Source organism: Mytilus californianus, unplaced genomic scaffold (assembly GCF_021869535.1).
Source record: "Mytilus californianus isolate M0D057914Y unplaced genomic scaffold, xbMytCali1.0.p SCAF_7, whole genome shotgun sequence".
Lineage (NCBI taxonomy): Eukaryota > Metazoa > Mollusca > Bivalvia > Mytilida > Mytilidae > Mytilus > Mytilus californianus.
In genome coordinates, this window is record NW_026262723.1 from 54497068 (window position 1) to 54521056 (window position 23989).

Consider the following 23989-nt stretch of genomic DNA (forward strand, 5'->3'; position numbering starts at 1 on the left):
GCTCCTGACTTGGGACAGGCACATACAGAATGAGGCGGGGTCAAACACGTTTGAAAGCGCCAACCTTCCCCTAACCTGAGACAATGGTGTAACAGTACAACATAAGAACTAACTATAAAAATCAGTTGAAAAGGGCTTAACTCATCAGATCGATACAAAGCAGAAAGACATTTAACAAAAACACAGACCGGACGTGACGGTTGAATGGTGTGCAGTTTCTATCTCAGACAACTGCAAGTACTCTCAGATCTGTACGTTGTGTCTTTTTTGTATTGAGGGATCATGCACACCATCAACCGTCCTTCCTCCGTTCCGCCGAACTCCATTCAAGGAAAGGACGGAACAGTTTGCATAAGTGGAAGAACTCTAATCCATCAAATTGAATATGGACTCGTAAAAAAGGTATAGTTATTGTAAAGATATGGTCACCGCTTTGTTTATGTTATTGGTACTGATAAAAGTTAAACAACAAGTGAAATAATTTTTATTTACAATTACATCAATTATTCTAAACATATATGCACATCAATTTTGCCTCTTAATATTTCATTACATTATCATAATCAGCTGCTATTACAGTTTGACATCCAAGGAAATGATCGTAGGTATTTTCTGTTGGCTGGTTATTAATTCCGGATATGTCATAAACACCATCAACGGCATGACTGTATAAATTGCCATTATTCGAAAATCGCCGGATTTGGTTTAGTTTATTATATTCCCCTTCAACACAGCAATAATCTCCTTCACCTTTAGTCACATGTTTTTTCTTTTCAAGTTTTGTTTGATCAATGTTTTGTTTATTTCTTGGGAAGACGGGTTTACCTTTTTTGAAGCCTGTTGCCGTTGAATCTAGTGTAGCATATGCGCCATTGCTGCCAGCGGCTGTCAAATCAACTTCTGTTTGTGAGACGTCTGCAATATGGTTTCCGTTTACTTTGTCAAATTTATCATTATCTAACTTAAAGTAGTTGTATAACAGGGAAGGCAACATATTCTTTAGGATTGATCTTTTATCTAGTTTATCATGCACATGCTCGGGGTCTGTTTCAGGTTTACTATGCATGTGTTTTGCGTTCGTTTTGCATGTTTGCGGTTTGATGCATCCATTTGAAATTTGTGTTGTATTATTCGAATTTGAATTTCCGTATGTATGACCATTTTCATAGACATTCAACTCGATGGATGAACTGTCTGAGGTTGTTATATTCTGATTTCTATCGTACTCATGATCACTCATTGATGATTCTTTTGTATGAGCCTTTTGTTTTCTAAAATGAAAAAGTAAAATTAATATTTTAGGATGTTTGATTGAGATTTAACAAAAGTAAGTATACTACATTGCCAATCAACGATAAACTATATACAGTTGATAAATTCTGACTCTATAGGCATGGAAAGAGAAAATATTTTCATTATGCAAACACTAATATTTATTTGTCTTTAGGTGTAAACAAAGACTACCTTTATCACTTTTTACAATTGTCAAAAAACAATATTACTTTGGAAAAAAGGAGATAAGGCTTTACGTAATTCAAGCAATGAGAACTTTGGAAAAATCGAGATAAGGCTTTACGTAATTCAAGCGATGAGAATACATTTATTGTCTTTTGAACTGATTCAAAGTCTTAAAAGGAGGTTAAGACTGCCTTTTATCCGTTAATTTTCATGTCTTTTTTTGTGTATATGACGTTAGATTGCTGTACCAATGACACATAGCATAATACCTCTCCTTTTAATACATTATCTGGCATGAACAGCCATATTAGTTTTTGCCATTACTTTGAATCCGTCCTCGTCCGTCGTCTGTAAACATTTCATCTTTTGAAATAATTTTTTAACTGGATTTTGCTATTCATGTTGTATTTTGTCTTTATATTTACGTATACTATTGGTACGACGTAAGAAGAATGAAATAATACACAGAACACAATAAGAATCATTTATACTTCAATTAATAATAGCGTAAAATTGGAAATTAATGTACCTTCTTTTCCAGAACAAACAACTGATAACTGCAACTATAATTAAGAGCAATACAATGGTCATTCCTATACCAATGCCTACAACGGTATATATACAGATTAATTATTATAAATTATCATAACAGAATGAACAATTAGTTTTGAATTCTTTATCTTTATACAGATGCTGATTGCCTTAAAAAATGGAAAGTTCGTCGATAACTGAATCCAACGGCATTTACGTTACTTTGAATAATTGGAGTGAGTAATACGTAGTAGACCTAAGATGGAACAGTCACTCAAAATATGAAAATAACATTAATCTACGTGGATTTTTTTATATGATACATGTATGTAATAGAAAAAAAAATAGACCATAGAAATTAAAACAAACTTTCAACTCATTTTTCAAATTTCTTGCATTGCTCCAGCCAATTATATCAACGTGGTATGACACATACAAAGTAAAATATATGTCCTAGTCATGCCTTCAATAGATATAAGAAGATGTGGTATGAGTGCCAATGAGACAACTCTCCATCCAAGTCACAATTGTAAAAGTAAACCATTATAGATCAAAGTATATATCTTGAGACAATTGAAATCTATCGTTAAAAATGAATGCGTACATAATATTTTCAATGTGCCAATAAATTAAATATCAACTATGACAATACGTATTAATAATAAGGTTAAGAGAAGAAATTGGAGTTGAAAATAAGTTCACTTATTTGGTAAAAAAATATATTTTCTATAATTCACACCGGGTATCCCGATCTGAAATTTGCAAAGGGATCCGAATCCCGATTAGCAATTACACGAGACCACAAATGGTAGGCAAGTACAATCTGGATTCGATTCACATGGATGATTATGCTCTTTGGGTTGGCAACTACATGTACAATCTAGATTCGTTTCACATGGAGGATTATGCTATTTGGGTAGGCAAGTACAATCTTGATTCGATTCACATGGAGGATTATGCTATTTGGGTAGGCAAGTACAATCTGCATTCGATTCCTGTGGAGAATTATGCTTTTTGGGTAGGCAAGTACAATCTGCATTCGATTCCTGTGGAGAATTATGCTCTTTAGGAATCGGATCCAGATTTTACTTCCACACTGTTTGCGGTCTCGTGTAACTGTTCTTCGGGATTCCGATCCCTTCACGGATTTCGGATCGGGATACCCAGGGTGTGATTATGGATCGAAAGTCAACCAAATCAATAAATAGTTATTAATGTTATTTAATTCCTTGCAAAAATTATGATAAAAATTAAGATAGTGCTGATTTGTGAATATATACTAGTCAACAAAAGTAACGATACACAAGTTTGAACTCCAATTTATCATAAAATATAATAAATAGGAACAACTGTTGTAATACCCAATGAATAAACATTCATTTGCAAAGCAAATACATCATTACATATGATTAAAAGAATCTGACCAAATTTGAAAGTGAGAAAATACCGTGTTATTAAACACAGGGGTCAAATTTATTTTGCGGAAAATGATGACAAAAGTCGGCACTTAATTTCGAAGATGAGAATTAAGTATTCAAATATCTGTAAAGGCATTCAAAATTTTAAGCAGACTATGTTTAAGTTTAAAAGTTTTAAGTTCTTATATCGATTTTTGTATTTTTGGTTGAAAATACGATTTTTGAAATAACAAAAAACGCCAAAAAAAAAAAAAAAAAAAAAAAAAATCGCGTGTTTGCCTTAAATCAATGGTTTTGTTAAGAAAATAACACTCTGTAAATACTAGACCAATTGGACAATTATTTACCTTGGTACAGTGTATCCAATTTCATTATATATGGAAAATACATTCAATTTGCCTTGTATCATTTCTTTTGTTGACTAGTATATAAAAAGAGTATTTACCTATGTCAGAATTACTTGTTTTCGGACTTGGCGGTGTATATTTTGTTGTTGATAACTGATGACCTAGAATGGAAAGTTTTGTTTTGGTAACTGATTAACAGACATTTAGTTATATATATTATTGCCCTTAAAAGATAATGACTAGAGAGTTCAGGTAAACATACCAGTCTTTATGTTAATTATTTTAAAAACTAGTCTTTAACAAAATATAACGTTTTAATAATTCAAACTAGCACCAACGACAAAAAAAGGTCAGTCACTTAAAAAATCAAACATTTTATTTATTATACATTGTAGAACTGTATGTACTAAGAATTAGAATAAAACCCATAAGATAATTGTTTTTGTCTATTGTAGAAAATAACACTAATAACATTGATGGTACCATTTTTACAGCACCAGATGCGCATTTCGACAATTGATTTCTCTTCAATGATGGCCGAGTCCAACATATTTGAAAAACTTATTCAAACATTGAAAAGGAGAAAAAGTATAGCCAAAACCGGATAAGGAATCAGAGCTTTGCACGAGGAAGATATATTCCTTAAGTTCAAATAATTCCCAAAAGTTTTTACATGTAACAGCAAATTTCAATAACACAATATCCATATTTTCATGCCAGTACCGAGTACTGCCTACTGGATTGGTGATACCCTCGGGGACTAACAGTCCATCAGGAGAGGTATCGACCCAATGGTAGTAATTATAACATTAACGGTACAAATTTTACTGCACCTGATGCGCATTCTACACTTTATGTCTTTTCAGTGAATACACAGATGCTCGAGGTTAAAACTTTTGAAAATCCAAAACTTGTACAAAAATTGAAGAGCTGATAAAACGAAAAAGAGCAAAACGTATAGCCAAAACTGGACATGGAATCAAAGCTTTGCAAGATTTGGACTAAATGAGACTGAATATTATATTTTTTATACGGATCTAACCAATTGTATACCATATTATTGCACATTAAATATTGGTACTAATCATTATCCTTTTAACCACATATTTTAAGACAATTTAAAGCTATCGTAAAAAATGCATGCGTGTGTAGTGTTTTCAAGGAGTCAATAGATTTAATCCAGATCATGAACATACGTGTTAATATAAAACTTCTGTAGAGGAAGAAAAATTGAAAATAAATTTTATACTTATTAAATTGAATAAAGTAAAACAAATCGTCAAACAATGTTATTAAGTTCATCACAAAAAACATCTATTCAAACAAATATTACTCATTGATAAATGTGAAAAAAGGATTTACAAGTACCTATATCAGATGTTCTCTGTTTCTGACTTGTTGGTGTATGAGTTGTCGTCGAAACCGTTTGACCTAGAAAGAAAATAGTATATTATCATTGTAACAGAATTAATAAAAAAAAAAGAAGTATTGTATTGTCCTGAAAAGATATTGCAATGACTTCAGAATGATGTAACATACGAAATATGAAAAAAAACTAGTTTTATCGTGACATATATCTGTAACTCATTAGGCGTTATTCTCCCGTGAACGTTCTACACATCGATCACCCTATACAAAATTAATGATCAGCCCAGTTGTTGGTATCGACATTCGCTATTATCATTATATTCTCTTATTTATTTTTTTCAAATCATTAAAATGCTTACTTTTGTGAAAAACCATAGCTTGTATTAGTTTACAACAAAAATGATAACATTTTTAGAGAGATACAATATACTTGATGGATAAGACAATGAACTATTGCAAACCACATCAACAGTTGCATGATGATTTTATTTGCATAGCTGAGCTTAGTAGTCTGGATGATAAAGGGAGAAAAGAGGTTCTATGCAAACACGAGAGTGATCAAGAGATCTGGAGTTAGCTTGAGAGTTTGTTGAGGAAACCATCTTTGTTTCAAATTTACAATAGAGAACAACAACTATTGTCAGGATTACCATAATTGTCGTATTAAATGGTTGATAATTGTGATTAATTTACCGATACACTTTATGAAACGCAAATGTAATGTTTTAAAATTAAATTTATTACCTATTACTACTAACACATAAAAACAAAGTAAGTATACTTTTTTAATGAAACAACCAAACAGCAAATTTTGTAAGTATAAGACTTCCAAACATGAAAAAAAAGATTGACAACACAGAAGGTCATTTAATGTGCCTAAATATTTGCAAGTATGATATTATTGCATTTTATTCAAAGAGAACTGTTCTTTGTCTGTGTGTTTGTTTTTGGCATTGTTTGTTTGACGCTATAAAAGATAGAGAATATGATACTAAAAAGTATACACACACGAAAAAAACGATCGACAGACAATTCATGGCGTTACTTTAAAGTTTGTGTTTTTTCAACAATACAGAAAGTAATGTGTTTATTACTGTATAATATATTTTTTTGAAAAGTTAAAAGAGCAACAAGTTTACTCACCATTTCTATTTATTTTATATACAGAAGCTCTCCATGTGCCACCACATGTTTGTGTTACATGCCCTATGCATGCCATGTTGCAATCTTTCTCCATTTTTGTAGGATACTGATCAGAACCGAGTTTTCCCCCATTACCACAAAAACATTCGTGCCCGTACTGTAATTACACATTCGTAAACAATATAATACTATAAAAGAGGGTTTGAATACTTTGGCATATATTTTGTTCTATGCTAGCTATACATGATATATAAGCTTAAGACAAAGCGTTAAGTTAATGTGTCTATAGGAAAGGCCAAATAATGAGGCCAATATGCAAACATTATGCAATTATACCAACTGTCATATCAGATTGCAATGAATCAAATCAACGGTGAAAAAAAAAATCCAAATTGGCTTGCTAAGTAATATTGATGCAATATATTTATTTTTAATGTATTTGATTTTTGCCATAATATTGAGCGAATATGCATATACTTAAGTCAAAGAAAAGAAATAAATAAAACAAGGAACAATGTCCCGAGCAGTACATGCACATCATATTGCATGAACTTGCGAGTACAAAGCCCTGTTAGACTTTTAGGTTGTCCGAGAATTTCCAATCTTGTAATAGATTCGTCTACCTGATAATCTGGTCAAGAATTTTGGTGCTTTGAGTTGACTTATTATATAATTTCAAGTCCTAGTTGTTTTATCTATTTGACGCTTACAATGTTGTGTATTGTTGCTATTGTTGCTATTGAGCTGAATGTCATAATAAAAGCAAGTGCATGTGTATAAATATTAATTAACAAATAAAAGCCTTGAACTCAATGTTTCGAAATTTACATATTTTACATTAATGAATATTCAAGTAAAAATAAGTATTTTGGCAAAATAGTTCCTACCTCTGTTGCAAAATATTCATAGTTATTAGAATTGCAGTGGTTAAAGCAGATGTTGGTGGACATTATATTATTTGTTGCTTTGTATGGTCCATCATGCAGTAGTCTTATCTTTCGATCTTCAAAGCATCCAATGTACGCGTACATTTTAATGAAATGCTGAAATGTTGATAAGAAAAAAAATAAAATATTGCATTTACTGTTTGATTTGATATTGAATATAGAAGAACCTCTTAAATATCACGTCGATTAAAACATCGTGTGCTTAAAACGTGCATTTGCTTCAATAAATGCATTTAGTGTTGACTTCTAAATAGGATTGTTTTTACGTGCCAATTGCTGTTCTTATTGACTTTACATTGAACTTAAAAGGAAATAAAAAATAAGCGGTTCTTTTCTCAACCAATAAAGCAAAGAAATATTTAAATGAATTAAAATATTGTAACTAACCTCTATTGTGTAATCTCTCCGATGTGTTAAATGCACTAACTTTCAAAAATAAGGCACATGGACTTGTTATATGGTACATGTATTACGAACTTTATTTTGAAAAATATCCGCTGTAGTTTCCTTATAAACATGTAAACATCAACTATATTATCATCATAGATTTTAAACTAAGGTCACTTCCGATGCGTAAAAAACACAAACAAAAATAGTTTTATTTTTAATGTTATCGTAATCTAATTGTTATTTAAACTATATAAACAAAAACACAAACTAACTTTTTTAATAAGAAAACGAGAATTTTAAAAATGATGTAACTGAAAATTTATATTCAGTTTTCAACTAGCATACAGCAAATCATTATATACTATACAAAAAATGGAAACAACACGTTATAAATTTAATGCGTCGGAAACACTTTCTGGATTCACCTTCATCAGGAACGCTCAAAGCCGAATATTTGAAAGCCAAGGATGTATAAAACCGAAACAGTTGAAGGACTATATCCGTTATTTAAGTGACAAAGTATTTCATTTTCCTCTGAGATCCCTTTTATGAGTGAAAGCATACTTGTCACACTGGAAAGCTGAAATAACTGCGAAATATGTGCATATGTGCAGCAGACAATAACAGATTCATGTTAAGCAAAGATGATTTGAAATAATCGAAAAAAGGTCTTCAACTTTGTACTTGGTGTGGCCTTTTAACTTTTTGATCCGAGCTTCACTGATGAGTCTGTTGTAGACGACACGCAAGTCTGGCGTACACAACTATAAGCCTGGTATTTTTGAAGAGTTTATTTTACAAATAAATGATAACAGTTGTAGCATGAGGAGTTACAGTCACTATCATGACCACGTGAACGAAATGTAATACATGTTCACAGAATTGAAAGCTGCCACTGAATACAAAAGGTTTCCTTCTATATAGCGGCTTCCTTTATTATAAAAATAAAATAACAAATAATGCAATACAATAAAGGTTCATGCTTATTGACAAATACGTCGTTATCAAAATACCCGAAGATGGGAAAGTTAATATTAATAATGATATTAACATCTTGAAATGTCAGCAATTTATTGGAATTCTTTTATGATCTTGAATTTACATTTAAATGAGGTTATTTTTTCCGTTGAGGTTGATGATTTCTTTACTCTGTTTATCACCCTGTCTTAAAATCGTATGACACAAACATGTATCTATATAAAAATAAGGAGATGTGGTATGATTGCCAAGAATACAACTATCCACCAAAGTTCAAATGAAGTGGATGTAAGCAATTATAGGCAACCGTAGGTCCTTCAACAATGAGAATACCCGTATCGTATCGGCTGTAAAAGGCCCCGACAAAAAAAATATGACAAATATGAGAAAACTAACAGCTTAATTTATAGCAAAACAATTTTCGCAAAACAAATATGGCAGACATGAACCAACGACAACCTCTGAACTACAGGTTCCTGACTTGGGACAGGAACATAAAGAATGTGGCGGGGTTATAAACAACTTTCATACAAGCTCGCTGTAAAACCAATTTTAATCCACCGTTTTCATCGGAAAATGCATGTATCAAGTCAGAAATATGACATTTGTTTTCCGCTCGTTCCGTTGATTGATAACGTTTGATTTTGTCAATCTTCATGGACCACCCCATTTTGAATGTACCTTAGAGTTCTGTATTTTTGTTATACTCTTCTAAACATCTTTTCGAGCGCTAAACCCTTCCCTAAACTGGAGCAGTGGTGTAACAGCACAACATAAGAAAAAAACTGTAAAAATCAGTAACAATTGGTTTAACTCAAAAGATCGGTTCGAGGCACAAAAACAAGTAACATAAAACAATTTGTCTGATGAAATTGATACAAACAGTGTTCTAATTACTAATTTTGTCAAAACTAATCTTTGCTATTTCGCGAAAATAAATTGCGGAATTCATGACTGGTTAATGAAAGAAATTGAAAAAAGTAAGATTAGGTTCTCAGATACTACACCAACTTATTTTTGGGGAAACTTCATTTCGCGTTTAAATTTTCTAGCCCACTTCGCGGCGATTCAATTCTGCGATTTTAAAATTTATGTGATGCAGTTACATAAAGAAAGATCCAAGTTTTACATTTTCGTGACGATTTATATTCGCGTTATTTTTCTACTCTAAAAAAATAGTTTATTTACCGTAATTAAAAAAATTGTCAGCTATAATTCGTTCTTTATAATGAATGTAAGATATGCATGTCCATCTGACAGGATTTATCTGAATTTGACTTCATTTATATGGAACATTGAAAATATAAACTTTTCTAAATACCTGAAGTAAGACTTTGATCTTAAAGACTATAAATAAATCAAATTATAATCAGTTGAATCAAAACGCTTTATGAATAATATGCGACTGAAGCGCTTTTCTTGATATACCTTATTGAAAAAATGTTCAATAACAAATACTTGAAAGCCAAGTACCGGAACACATGACGAGCTATATGACTCAAAGGGACATAAAAATCATAGCAAAATACATTTAACTAGGCCAATTTTACGTGAGTTAGTTGGAATCATAGTATTAATTTATAAACGGACAATTTAAGAAAAAGAGGAGCGAAAGATACCGCACCCGTTGTGTTGCTCATGTTAGTACAAACTAGGTAGGTCTCATTCGGGAAAAGGGGACGGGATCGTAGTTACGACATTAGGAACATATCCGCTATCATCTGTGAAACGGATATTCCGTAACGGTAAACCAACTCGTGATGGCGTCCGTAAAATTTTCCAAGGGATGATTTCAACTTCACCACTTGGAACTCTTGGTTTTATAGCTTCTTTGTGAGCAGCAACCCTCTATCAAGAAAATAGTGATAGGAAATACAAGCCCTGGAGTATCGTATTAACTGGGAGATATATACTCCGTATGTAGGCGCTGCTGGAATGTTGCTACATAAAAATGGAAAGTTCACAATTGGGAAGCTGCAATCATCTCTCTTGTCATAAAGTTTTGTTTTCAACCGACCCTCATTGTCAATTTCTAGATGCAAGTCAAGATATGAGGCAGACTTAACTGTATCTGTTGTATCCTTTATCTGAAGTTCGATGGGATAGATGCGTGCAACATAGTCACCAAATTTTGAATTATTTAGTAAGAAAGGTACGTTATAAATCATGTAAATATCGTAGCACTCATTACGGATCTGTTGAACCATTGGAAAATTATTAGTATACCATGCAGCGGTATCTACCGAGTACTTTATAAATCACAATTAAACTTTATGAATTATGTGCGCCGACGCACTTTTCTGGATATACCTTCATCAGACACTCCCAATACCAAAAAAATGAAACATAAGGAGGTATAATTACTGAAACACGAGTAGAGCTATATGACCAAAAGGGATCTAAAAATAGTAGCCAAATCCATCTAAGGATAACTTAGTCTGAAGGAGTTGTAACCTTAGTTTCTACAGGTTTTCTTAATTTATCAACGGACATTTTAGTAAGGTATATTAAACATCATGTCAATGTCGAAGCAGTGAATGCTGAGCTGATACTACCTTCTAAATATTTGAAAGCTAACGATGTATAAGTACCAAAACAAATTAAGGGCTATATGACCAAAAGGGTTCATTATATAATAGCTAAATCAATCGGAGATTAATTTTGCACTAGGGAGCTAGAACCTTAGTTTCTACAAAATGTCTTATTCTATAAACGGACAATTTTAGAACGGTATATAAAAAATCATGTTATTAGCGCAGCACTGACTACTGAGCCAACGATACTTCGGGGAACAGAAGCTGTGTCTACCAAGCGCTACAAAAATGAAAATAACACGTTATCTTTATGCGTTCGAACCGCTGTTCTGGATTTATCCCATCAGTAACCATCATAGCCAAATATTCGAAAAAAGTAAAGCAGGCGAAATAAATCAGCGTCTATACTCCTATTTTTTCGTTTTATCTAAATTATTTAAAAGATGTTTGCTGTTCACATATGTTAATTGCTAGACTTGTGTAACCGACAGAAAAAGAAGTTTACTGAACTTTATCCTTGAATCATTTTTCCATCTTTATACGAATATGTCTACTGTTTGATACCAAAATCACAAGAAACATACACTATCAAATGAATACAGATCGCGATAGCTGTAAGCAAATGACCTTACAAATGACCTAAACAAGGTTGAGATTGTTTTCTTTGCCGATGGATGTTAATTTCAAAGTTTTTGATACATGATTATATTCCAAAAAACTACCAAAGCACTAATACAATGTAGTATAGAAAAAAAAAGAGAATGAAAAAAACTGACGGTTAAATGTAAGTATGATATTTTTTATGAATCTTTAAAATCCATTTCATTTGATGGCTGTGAAATATGAGGATTTTGTAACATTTATATTATGAGGATATTATTATAAATCTCTATTTAACTAAAAATGCATTATTTAATAGAATGATTTTTATAGTTTAACGCCACTTTGAGCAATATTGGTTATTTCCTGGCGGCCAGTCTTTATTTGTGGACGAAGCCCAAATGTCTGGAGAAAACCACTGACTTTCGAAAGGAAAACTGACAATCTTAGACAATTATGATTGGAGTTGAACGTATCTGCCACGACCGGGATTCGAACCCATAACATCAGCGTTTACAAGCTAGTGATACAGAAGATAATCAACATGATCAATGTAGACAACTTACCAATCGAGGCACCACTAAACACGAAAACTGTGTGCATATGAAACTGAGCAGGTTTATAAATGTACAGGTTGGCTCTCTTGGTTAGCATTTATTTTACATATTTTTACATCCGCTTGTTGTATGCTTCATTATGATTGTGTTATTGTGACGTAGTGCAAAATGTACTCTGTTATAGAAACAATTCCTATCTTGACTTGTTGTAGAGATGAAGTATATCATCAAGTGACTGGTATTTCGATTGAAAGTTATTGTGTATCTTATCATGAGTTTTTCCCCTTTATGTTATAAATCGTAATTCATGAATAAGGAAGACACGGACCGAACAAAACATCAATGTACTGAAATTTTTTACAATACCTGCAAATATGTATGCTACACATTCTCTGTAAACCTACCTAGATTTCCTAAATAAAGAAATGAAACCTGTCCACTTCAATTTCTACTGAATAAGTACAACAAAGTTTTAAAGGCGTCATATCTCAGTTAAGAAGTAATATTGATTAACTCATAGTATCTTCGCTTTGAACATAAATACATCAATTCTAAAACCAGTTGTTGGCATGATACGGGTTATTTTCTTCTCGTTTAATTTATGATGGCATGATACTAAACCCCTAACTGGAGAGATTGTGGTTGATATTCATATGATGAAGACATAATATTTCGATCATTTTAACTGAGGTCTTTAGCTGGCATGTTATTAACTACAAGTAGTCCTTAGTTAATGTATGTTGATCCTTGTCATCTTGATTAGCTTCTTCTGTTACCTATTACAAAAGCGGACTCGGTTTTTTTTAAACTGAGTTTTACTGTGCTAATTGCTGTGTATAGATATAAGAAGATGTGGTATGAGTGCCAATGAGACAACTCTCCTTCCAAGTCAAAATTTATTAAAGTAAACCATTATAGGTCAAAGTACGGTCTTCAACACGGAGCCTTGGCTCACACCGAACAGCAAGCTATAAAGGGCCCCAAAAATTACTAGTGTAAAACCATTCAAACGGGAAAACCAATGGTCTAATCTATATAAAAAACGAAAAACGAGAAACACTTATGTAACATCAACAAACGACAACTACTGAACATCAGATTCCTGACTTAGGACAAGTGCAAACTGTGTGTTTGCTTATTGCGCATTGACTAGAGGGGGAGTGTTAAAATCTCACAACATATGTTTGAACCCAACGCAATCCTGCGCATGTATCAAGCCAGGAACCTCTAACATTTGTTAGCCTTGTGTGTTATCTTAATTTTGTTTAATTAGTATGTTTCGGAGTTTAGTGTGGCGTCCATTTTGCTAAACTAGTATACATTATTGTTTACGGGCCAGCTGAAGCTTGACTCCGGATGCGGGATTTTTTCGCTGCGTTGAAGACCCATTGGTGGCATTGAGCTGTTTTCTGCTCTTTTGTCGGATCTTTGACTATTTGACACTTTCCCCGTTTCCATTCTCTACTCTATACTTTATACGCTAATTATCAGAACTCAAAGTAGATCGTAGTTAATGAAATTTCTTCTATTTGTCATCCGAACTAAAAACAACCAACTATGAAACAATGTATATGCTGTGTTTACATTGTTTGAAAGACAAACAGAAATGATTTGTCAATACATTTGATATAACGTTTTTTTTCTGACAAAAGCTTATTAGCACCGTTATTGTAATGTCTCAAAGAGGCGTCATACCTCGAGTTTGGATAGAGCCGTTAATGCAATCTCCGACAGATCAGCCAAAAGTGGCTTTTTAACGAATATTGATATATTTGGAATGACAATACGTGTTCAAAGTGGATTAAATCGCTGCCTCCTTACTGTAAACTGGTGTGTTATATGTGATATATGTTGTAAACTCGGCTCAGTGTTTCAATGTCGCACAAAACGTTTATATTTATATTTATGTGGCCGTTGAACATTGATTCATCAACTAGGATAACATAGAGGAGAAACAAAGTACGTTTACAAAATCATGTAACATGTGTAACTATGTCATGTATATCATGTATATCATGTATATGCTAAGCTCCAAAATAAGTTGAATGGATAGATTAACTTAGTAATAATAAATTTAAGTATCAGATTCTAATCAAATTTATGTATTTCTAACCATTTCACGTTACTTATATAGAGATGTTGATGCATACACATGCGTATCTGATTGAAGAGGGTTGGTAAGTGATTGGTATTGAACTACATCCGGTTCTATCGATGCTTGTAATGCCTCTTCTGTTGATTCATATGTATGTTCACCCAATGATAACTGAGTGTTGTGAATAGATTCCGATTGATAAATATGTTCAACTGACTTTCGATTGTTTGATAATGATTCATAATTGTTGCAGTTGTTTTCTTTCTGTTGATTGGAAGCTGAAATGGTTTGTGGTTTACATTGAGTTGTGTTATAACTATGTCTGCTATTATTTATCTTGGCGATATTACTATTTGTCTTTTGATTGTAACGTATTGCTGTATAACTGTGAGAAGCAATCCTCTCTGTTATAGTTTGATATTGTTGAATTTCACAGGGAACCAAATCATTGCCTCTTTTTCTTCTGTAGTATACGACTAGGGTGACAACGACAGCAGCAATTAATACTAAGACCAGGACAGGCACGATAATTATTGTGTATATTGAAATACCAGCTACAAAATAGTAAGAAATACATTCATATTTTAACAACAAAAACTTATATAATTTACTCAGATATACGGCTTTATAAAATCCATTATTGTATTTTTTTCTATTCTGTAGCTTAATAATCGAAAGCTTATATTAAGTGCCCGAATTGGGCGAAATTTCTTCCCCTGTGGACTGTTTTCATGGTAACCTTTAGAACATGTTTAAAATCATACTCAGGGTGTCAATCTAGTACAAAAAAGTGTTCATATTCATATCACATTAGCATGTTTTCATTCTTAAGTACCTGTCTTTGTAAGAATCATGCAGGTTCCTCTTGATGGGCGATTCCTGACCCCTCTTCAAATGTCTTTATATTTTGTTTATGAAGAAGGTATGGTATGAAAATAAGTTTCATATATTAATTTTTTCCTTTTGAACCTTGGTTGCCATGGAAACCATCCTTACAAAATTTTGCCAAAATATGTACAAAAGTAGCCTTTGGAAATTGAAATATAAGGGATTTTAAAGAACCATTGAAATAAAGTTAATCAATACAAACAATAAGTATATTTACAGTATCGACAAACAAAACCCCAAACTATACAAAAACGTTAAACTTTTGAATTTTCTACATAGTTTGTTTTCATAGCAACCATTTAAAAATGTGTTAAAATTCGAAAATGAAAAATTTCAAAAACTTCTAAATTTTAAATCTGTTTATCTCCCAAGACCAACAATACAATTACATGTCAGTGACAAATTTTGAAAGACAACATTCTATATATTCATAAAATAAAAAGAAAGTCGTGTGTTTTTTTTTTTTTCTTTAAAAAAATAATTTTAGTAAAAAATTGTCAATTTTCACCAAAATTCAGATTACCAAACAGATGAATAATCAAACATTTTGAACTTAAAAAGCTAAAATATTCCATTTGTATGTGCAATTCTGACACACATTTGCTAATTTTAAACTAGAGTATATGATTAATGAAGATATACTTGTACAAAACGAAAACTCATCACTCTGGGTATGGTGCACCCCCCTTTTTTTTGGAAAAAAAATCATTTTTTTCAAAATTATAAAATTTGTTGAAAAAAATGTGGAATCTTATTGTGTTTACTTGTGAACTAAGCATTTTAAGAATTTAAGCAGAACATTACTTCTATAGTTATATGTAAGATATCTCAGAAGTTTGAAAAAAATGGTAATATGCATAACCCGTTGTCCTGCCTGGGATTGATGCTGTTAGTGAAAAAGAATAATATTGAACTCCAAAAACATTTAAGTCTGTGTATAAAAATAAGAGGATGTGTTGTAATTGCCGATGAGACAACTCTCCGCAAGATACCAAATGACATAGAAATGAACAACCACAGGTCATCCTACAGCCTTCAACAATGAGCATAACATGATTGTCTGTAAAACAAATCTTAATGAACAATTTAAAAAAAAAATTGCCCTAGACTAAGATCTGCTAAACAAGAATGCACACCCTGAAATGTCTCGTTGGTTTTATTTATCAATGAACTACTTTTGAAACTCTGTTATATTAAGATGTTAATACAAGTATTATATTAACTTAACATTATCAATGTTCTAAGAAAATGAGGTCAGGGTAAGATGAACTATGTCAGACAGACGATAGAGAGAGAACAGAAACGAAAAATTCAGCGATTTTTCCATTTTTAAAGGAGCATAACTCATTAACAGTACAAGTGACACCAATAAAATTCAAACTAGATCTGTATTTTATGGTAATAAGCATTGTGTATAAGTTTCAAAACATTTGGTTGTGGCTAACTTAAGTTAGAGAACGGAAACAAAAAAGTCAGCAATTTTTCCATTTGTAAAGGTGTATAACTCTAGGACGGACGTACTTACGAACAAGGATACAACTTAATGCCCCCTTCGCTACGGTGGGGGCATACAAATTCTACGTGTTCTATCTGAAGAAATATATACCAACGATCTATCTTAAACTGTGCAAGACTTTGTCAATGTTTGTATGGTATATGATGGAAAAGGACAGCTTGTCTATCAATTTTTTTTTAAATAACCTAACTGAATTATTATTTGTATAAGGCAGAGTTATCACATCTTTATAGTTCTCAAAACATATTCTCCTTGTGGGCCCTGAGGAAAATTTGCTGGTCCTAACTAGTATATACTGTTTTGATTCTCAAAACCTTAGGACAACCATATGCAAAGATCATTCATGGAATTTTGCTCAATTTGATCAATTGTTATATTTACACATTTGTATGCCCCTGCCGTGGCGGAGGGGGCATTAAGGTTTACCATTGTACGTCCCAAAGTTGGTTTCTGTTCTCTAACTTTAGTTTGCCTCAACCAAATGTTATGAAACTTAATCACATTGCTTATTACCACAAAACACAGACCAAGATTGAATTTTGGTGGTGTCACTTTAACCGTTCTAGAGTTATGCCCTTTTACAAATAGAAGTATTACTGTATTTTTCGTTTCCGTTCTCTAACTTTAGTTTGTCTTTACCAAATGTTATTTAAATCATACACAATGCTTAAAACCACCAAATACAGATCAAGTTTGAATTTTGGTGGTGTCACTTTTATTTTACTGTTCTAGAGCCATGCTTCTTTACAAAGGGAAAAAGTTGCTGAATTTTTCGTTTCTTTTTTCTTTCTTTAGTTTGCCTCAACCAAATGTTATGAAACTTTTACACAATACTTATGACCACAAAACTTACATAAAGTACACATTTGGTTAGTGTCACTTTTACCGTTCTTCAGTTATGTCCGTTTATAACTTTTATGATATGCAAGCGGGAGCATCATCTGTGTCCAATGGACACATTCCGCATTTATTTCAAGCTCTTTTACATAAGTTAGATTCATTATATATTAGAATAGAAAGAACGGTTCTGTAGTTCTTCTTCAATTTCAATTTTGACACAGTTAAATCGACATAGTGACAAATAAGTGTTTGCATAAAGGTTTCGATACATGTCGAATTTCATGGAAGGTAAATAGTAACAGCCATTATGTGTACATAATCTGACTCTGCGCAATAGTATACTAGTCAACAAAAGAAAAGATACAAGGCAATGTATTAAATTTTTTTTATATATAATGAAATTGGAACACTGTACCAAACTTAACAACTGTCCAATTGGTCTAATTTTTACAGAGTGTTATTTTCTTATTAAAACCACTGATTTAAAACAAAAGACCGATTATTTTTTTTGAATTTTTTTGCCAAAAAAATAATAATCAATATTAGAACTTAAAATTTTAAACTTAAACATGGTCTGCTTAAAATTTTGATTGCCGTCCGTGCTTGTGTCCATCTGGCTGTCCGTGTGTCTGTCTGTATGTCTGTCTGTCCGGTCCTTGCAGCGCTCTAACATGTACAAATCTTGTCAGATTTTTACGAAACTAATACTTTAGGTTAATATAAGCAACATCTCAAACAAGTTATAAATTATATTGGTGTTTTGATTACCTTAGAAATATTAAATATATGGAAAGTGGCCTCGTTAGCGCTTTCGAGGGTACAAGTTTTTTATTTTTCATTTTCAGTATATTTCTGATAGAACGGACGTAGTTTTTTAGTTCACCGTTCCATCACTTGGCCACCGTCGTCGTCCGTCCGGTGTTAACTATTTCAAACATCTCCTCTGAATCCACTGAACCAATTTCAGCCAAACTTAAGCTGAATGATCCTTTGGATATCTAGAATAAAGTTTGTGTTTTATTTTCTATTTTGTCAAAAAACATGGCCGCCATGGCTAAAAATAGAACATAGGGGTAAAATGCAGTTTTTGGCTTATATCTCAAACAATAAAGCATTTAGAGCAAATCTGATGTAGGTAAACATGTTCATTAGGTCAAGTTCTATCAGTCCTGAAATTTTCAGATGAATCTAACAACCTGTTGTTGGGTTGCTGCCACTAAATTGGTAATTATAAGGAAATCTTGTAGTTTTTGGTTATTATCTTGAATATTATTAATGACAAAGATAAACTGTAAAAAGCAAAATAGTTCAGCAAAGTAAGATCTTCAAATAAGTTTAAAGACCAAAATTGTCAATTGACCCCTTAAGGAGTTATTTCCCTTTAAAGAATGTTTTCACAATTTGTTCATCCAGTTTGCTTACTTTAAAAAATCTTCTCCTGAAACTGCTGAATCAATTTCAGCCAAACTTTGGAGTATTTAGTATAAATTTTGTATTTTATTTCCTTGTAATTCAAGAAACATAGCCACTATAGCTAAAATGGAACATAGGGGTAAAATGCATTTTTTTGCTTTTGAAGAAAATATGACAGATACAAAGAACATTTAAATGGAATTTTTTGATATTGATATATATTGAAAAGCATAAATAATCATTGATGAAAGATTTAATCAAAAAATTACAGGTGATCGATTCAGGCTCTTGAGAGCCTCTTGTTTAGAGTTAAAATTTAAAGACAGTCTGAGACTAAGTTTTTTTGACATAGACTGAAATAAAACTTGTACAGAGGCCTAATTTTCAAGACCATGGAATAGCATCTAAAAATTTCAATTTGCACAAAACAAGTTTAATTCAAGTATTTAGGAACGCAGCAATCCTTCATTCAGTCATCAGCCTTTCGGCTGTTTTCTGTTGTTTGGTTGGATTGTTGTCTCTTTGACACATTCCCCATTTCTGAAAAAAATCTAATATCGAAAAATGGGGAAGGAGGTACTATCATTGCCCTAACCCTTTGAAGAAATTTCATGCTTCAATCCTCAAAATGAAATGTCAGAATTTAATACCATCTTTCTTTTAATTTTTGATAAATTTTATAATTTTGAAAAAAATCATTTTTTTTTCGAAAAAGGGGGGGGGGGGGGCACCATGCCCAGAGAGAAAAGTTTCATTCTCTACCAACATATCTCTATCAATAATATATTCTCATTTATAATTACTAAATTTGTGTCAGAAATGCACATATAAATGGAATGATTTAGCTTTTTAAGTTCAAAATGTTTGATTATTCATCTGTTTGGCAATCTGAAATTTGGTGAAAATTTACAATTTTTGACTAAAATTATTTTTTTAAAGAAAAAAAAAACACACGACTCTCTTTTTATTTTATGAATAAATATGTTGTCTTTCAAAATTTGTCAATGAAATGTCATGGTATTGTTGGTCTTGGGAGATAAAAAGATTTAAAATTTAGGAGTTTTTGAAATTTTTCATTTTCGAATTTTAACACATTTTTAAATGGTTGCTATGGAAACAAACTATTTGGTAAATTCAAAATGTTAACGTTTTTGAATAGTTTGGGGTTTTGTTTTTTAACAATGTAAAAACCCTAATTGTTTTTATTGACTAACCCAATTTCCATGGGACTTTAAATTCCCTTTTTTTAATTTTTCAAAAGGGTCTTTTTTCACATATTCATGCAAAATGTTGTTTTGATGGTTACCATGGCAACGGGCAATATACAGGTAAAGTAAAGACAGAATTTTACTTATCTACCAAAGTTCTTATGATATAGGGCCAAAAAAATTACTTCTGTGACATGACATGAATCACCCTCTGCATGATTTTTACAAAGACAGGTATTTAATATACATTGAATTTTCCGCTAAACGGCAATCTGCAATTATCATCATTATGATGATCATCATCATCAGCTTAAGCTGAATGACTTGCATAAAACAAAATGTTCATTTCGCTTCAATGTCGAAATTGCTAAGTTTGCCATATATTCTTTTTCTTGTTGTAGAGATAAAAACATGTATGTAGCTAATAAATGTTCTTATAACCGGACACTCATCATACATTGCATGTCTTGCTCTTTTTAAATATGTTTAATGAAAACAATTTACTAGTGTAAAACCATTCAAACGGGAAAACCAACGGTCTAATCTATATAAAAAACGAGAAACGAGAAACACTTATGAACCACATCAACAAACGACAACTACTGAACATCAGATTCCTGACTTAGGATAGGTGCAAACAATTGCAGCGGGTTTAAACGATTTAATGGTACCAAACCTTTACCCTTATCTGAAACAATAGTGTAACATCACAACATAAACGACACACTATAAAATATCAAATGAAATGGCTTTACTCAATCAAAAGACATATTAACACCAGTGAACATACACTGGACAAATAAATTTGATCTATGATACAATGTAAATACAAAATAAATAAACTAAGGGAAGAATAATTAAAGTAACATGTTATACCGCTGTGAAATGCTAAACAATTTAAGAAAAACAATATGCTTGGACAAAATTATCAGCCATTTGCAATTAATTTAAACACAGGTAAATGAAAATAATTTTGTTGTTAGGTATACGTGTACAGTTCAAATGGAGAAAGGAAATATTTTTACAAAATAAATAATTTTGATGTTTATAGTACGAAGAAGTGAAACTTTATAGTAATACCAAACACTTATCAACGCTGATATATAGACCAGATACATGTATAACCCTGAATAAATTTTAATAACAAAAAAGCATTACAATTAGTATCAACAGGTCAAATAAACAAGAAAGTGTGATTTGAGAGTACTCGCAGTTACTGACAGCTAGTTAAAAGCCAAAAACAATTAATAATAAAAAATCATAAATCAGAGATTAAAATCAACTAAAACACATCCCAGGGATTTCGTATTTTGACGTCATGGACAGTCAAAGAAGACATGACTTGTGCAATGCCAAAAATAAATGTATAGACAGGCAGTACGATAGTTGACCTCTTTATAGATCAAAATGAACGTGGGTGTGTCTTTATACATCCCGTTTAAAAAGAATACAAATTTAGTTATCTTTTAATTTGCTGATGACAAAATCGATATTAGTGCCAATGTAAACTATATTCCAAGATCTACATAGTGATTCCGCGCTTTAAGTACAATATTACCGTAAAATTTAGGATGTGAAATACCGTTTCTAATCAGTTTTCTACAGGTAAAGCCACATTTACTAATCAAATCTTTGTATCTATGAAAGAATTTAGTAAAAGTTTTACGTAATTTATGGAAACGAAATCCCTGACTTAATAATTTACCAGTGATGCATTGATTACGTTCGTTAAAATCTATGACATCACTACACACACGGACATAACGAACGAGTTGGGATATATAAACACCGTATGATGGAGCCAAAGGAACATCGCCGTCTAAAAAAGGAAAATTAACAATAGGGAATGAAAAGTCGTCTCTTTTGTCGTAAATTTTAGTATGGAGTATTCCTTTAGAGATTAAAATGTCCAAATCTAGAAAAGACAACTACTGCTGTTTATGTTAGATTTAGTTTAAGTAAGTTCATTAGGGTAAATTTCGGTAGTATATTTAGAGAACTTTGGATTATTTAACGACAAAATATCAACTAGATAACGCAAGGTATTGTTGAATGTATCAACCAAATATAACAATGACGTGTCTTTACTGAGTTTGGTCATGAACTGAGATTCATAGCAATACAGGAATAAATCTGCTATTAAAGGGGCGCAGTTAGTGCCCATAGGAATACCTACTACTTGTCGATATACTTTATCGCCGAAACGTACATATAAGTTGTCCAGGAGAAAATTTAAAGCTTCAATCATATCTTCACATTTCCAGTAAGTGTATCTAGCATACTTTCCTTCTTCGCTACAGAAAAAGGCTTTAAACGAGTTACAGCAAATAAATTTGTAATGAGATTATTCAAAAGACCATTTAATTAAATATGAAAACTTTTTCTTAATAAGATTGTGTGGAAGTGTACTATAGAGAGTAGAAAAATCATAACTGTCAACAGAATTAAAAGGACCAGCAAAAGCATGTATTTTATCTAAAACCTCTAAGGAATTTTTAACACTCCAAAAATAATTAATACCATTATTTTCATAAGCTTTATCAGAAAAGTTAATAACAAGTTCTTTGGTAGTAGTAAGGGAGGTAGTTAGAAACACTGATAGATTGGTAGTAGAACACTTATTAGATGCGGAGATGAAACGGAATTTAAATAGTTTTTGTGCAATTTAGGTAACCAGTACATAGTAGGGACTTTCAAATTTTCGGAAGAGGCTTTAAGCTGGGTAGTGGCAATGATATGCTTGTTTACAATTTGACTCTCTGTGGAGCGTACGGACCTGAATGTAGATGAATTTGTAATTTCGTTTTGGAGAACTTCCGTGTAGTATATGCGTCACACCACCACTACATTATTTCCTGCTTTGTCTGCCGGTACGAACACAAACCGCTTTGCGAGTACTTGGAGTTTATTTTTTATTCGAGAAATGGGAATATCATGGACCCTATTACTAATTTCAGAATTGTTTTCAAAATGAGATATACGAATATTAACAGTATTCATAATTTTATTCAAATAACTGTCTAGAGATTTTTTATCAGATTTTTCACGTTTACACCGATTTTTACAGTAGACAGACAGAGCGTCTTTAATGACCTTACGACACTGTTTCCAATCTATTTTAGATGGAGGACGATATTTCAGTCATTTCTTAAGAAAAGTTATGACCTTACGGTCAAGGTGTTCTTGATTTCTTTTGTAATACTCTCGTCCCGTCTGTCCCACATATTGAATACCACACTTAGGTTGGGTTCAAGTTACCACATATATAAGGTTTTGAGTTTTTCAGGTAATGTCACAGGAAAAGGAGAGCGAAAAAGCTCTCCCGTTCACTGTTGACCTTACAGTATTTTGTGAAGCTAATCTAAAACAGGTTAGTCACTTTTTGGCATTGCACGGGAAAATTTGTGGATATCCACGTGCATTTTTGTTAAACAATCTTGCTGTAGAGGCATTACAAATACGTTTGTTTAAGCACGTGGATATCCTAGAAGTAGTGTTGTTAAAATTTTCTTTCCATTACGTAAAATCAAGATAATCAATAGGGGTATAGGAAAAATAAAAAAGACCGGAGGTTGTAACAATGAATAAGGATGACAATTACGGAATAGGAAATAATAGGCAAAGCAGTAAACTCTTACAAAAACTGTTATAAAAGGCCCGACGTAAAGACTTAAGTATTACAATACTGACATATAACAAACACAGGGCAAAAACAGAGATTGTAAGAAAACTTTGGAAAACCATAGCAGGGGCAATAA

General features: G+C 32.1%; 1 protein-coding gene across 2 annotated transcripts in view; it reads right to left on the minus strand.

Moving 5' to 3' along the window:
* Window positions 1–466: 466 nt before the first annotated feature.
* LOC127707515 (uncharacterized) overlaps window positions 467–23989 on the minus strand; it is a 31034-nt gene continuing 7511 nt past the window's right edge. The window contains exons 1-6 of one of the 2 annotated variants that reach the window (XM_052212096.1): window positions 7153–7304; window positions 6266–6422; window positions 5123–5185; window positions 3853–3915; window positions 1988–2063; window positions 467–1271 (exon numbers count right to left, since the gene is read on the minus strand). In XM_052212096.1, coding sequence (XP_052068056.1) covers window positions 539–1271; window positions 1988–2063; window positions 3853–3915; window positions 5123–5185; window positions 6266–6422; window positions 7153–7296 — 1236 coding nt within the window. In that variant the 5' untranslated portion in view covers window positions 7297–7304 and the 3' untranslated portion in view covers window positions 467–538. Of the gene's footprint in view, window positions 1272–1987; window positions 2064–3852; window positions 3916–5122; window positions 5186–6265; window positions 6423–7152; window positions 7305–23989 lie in introns of those variants that run through there. The other variant, XM_052212095.1, reaches the window with a different exon arrangement.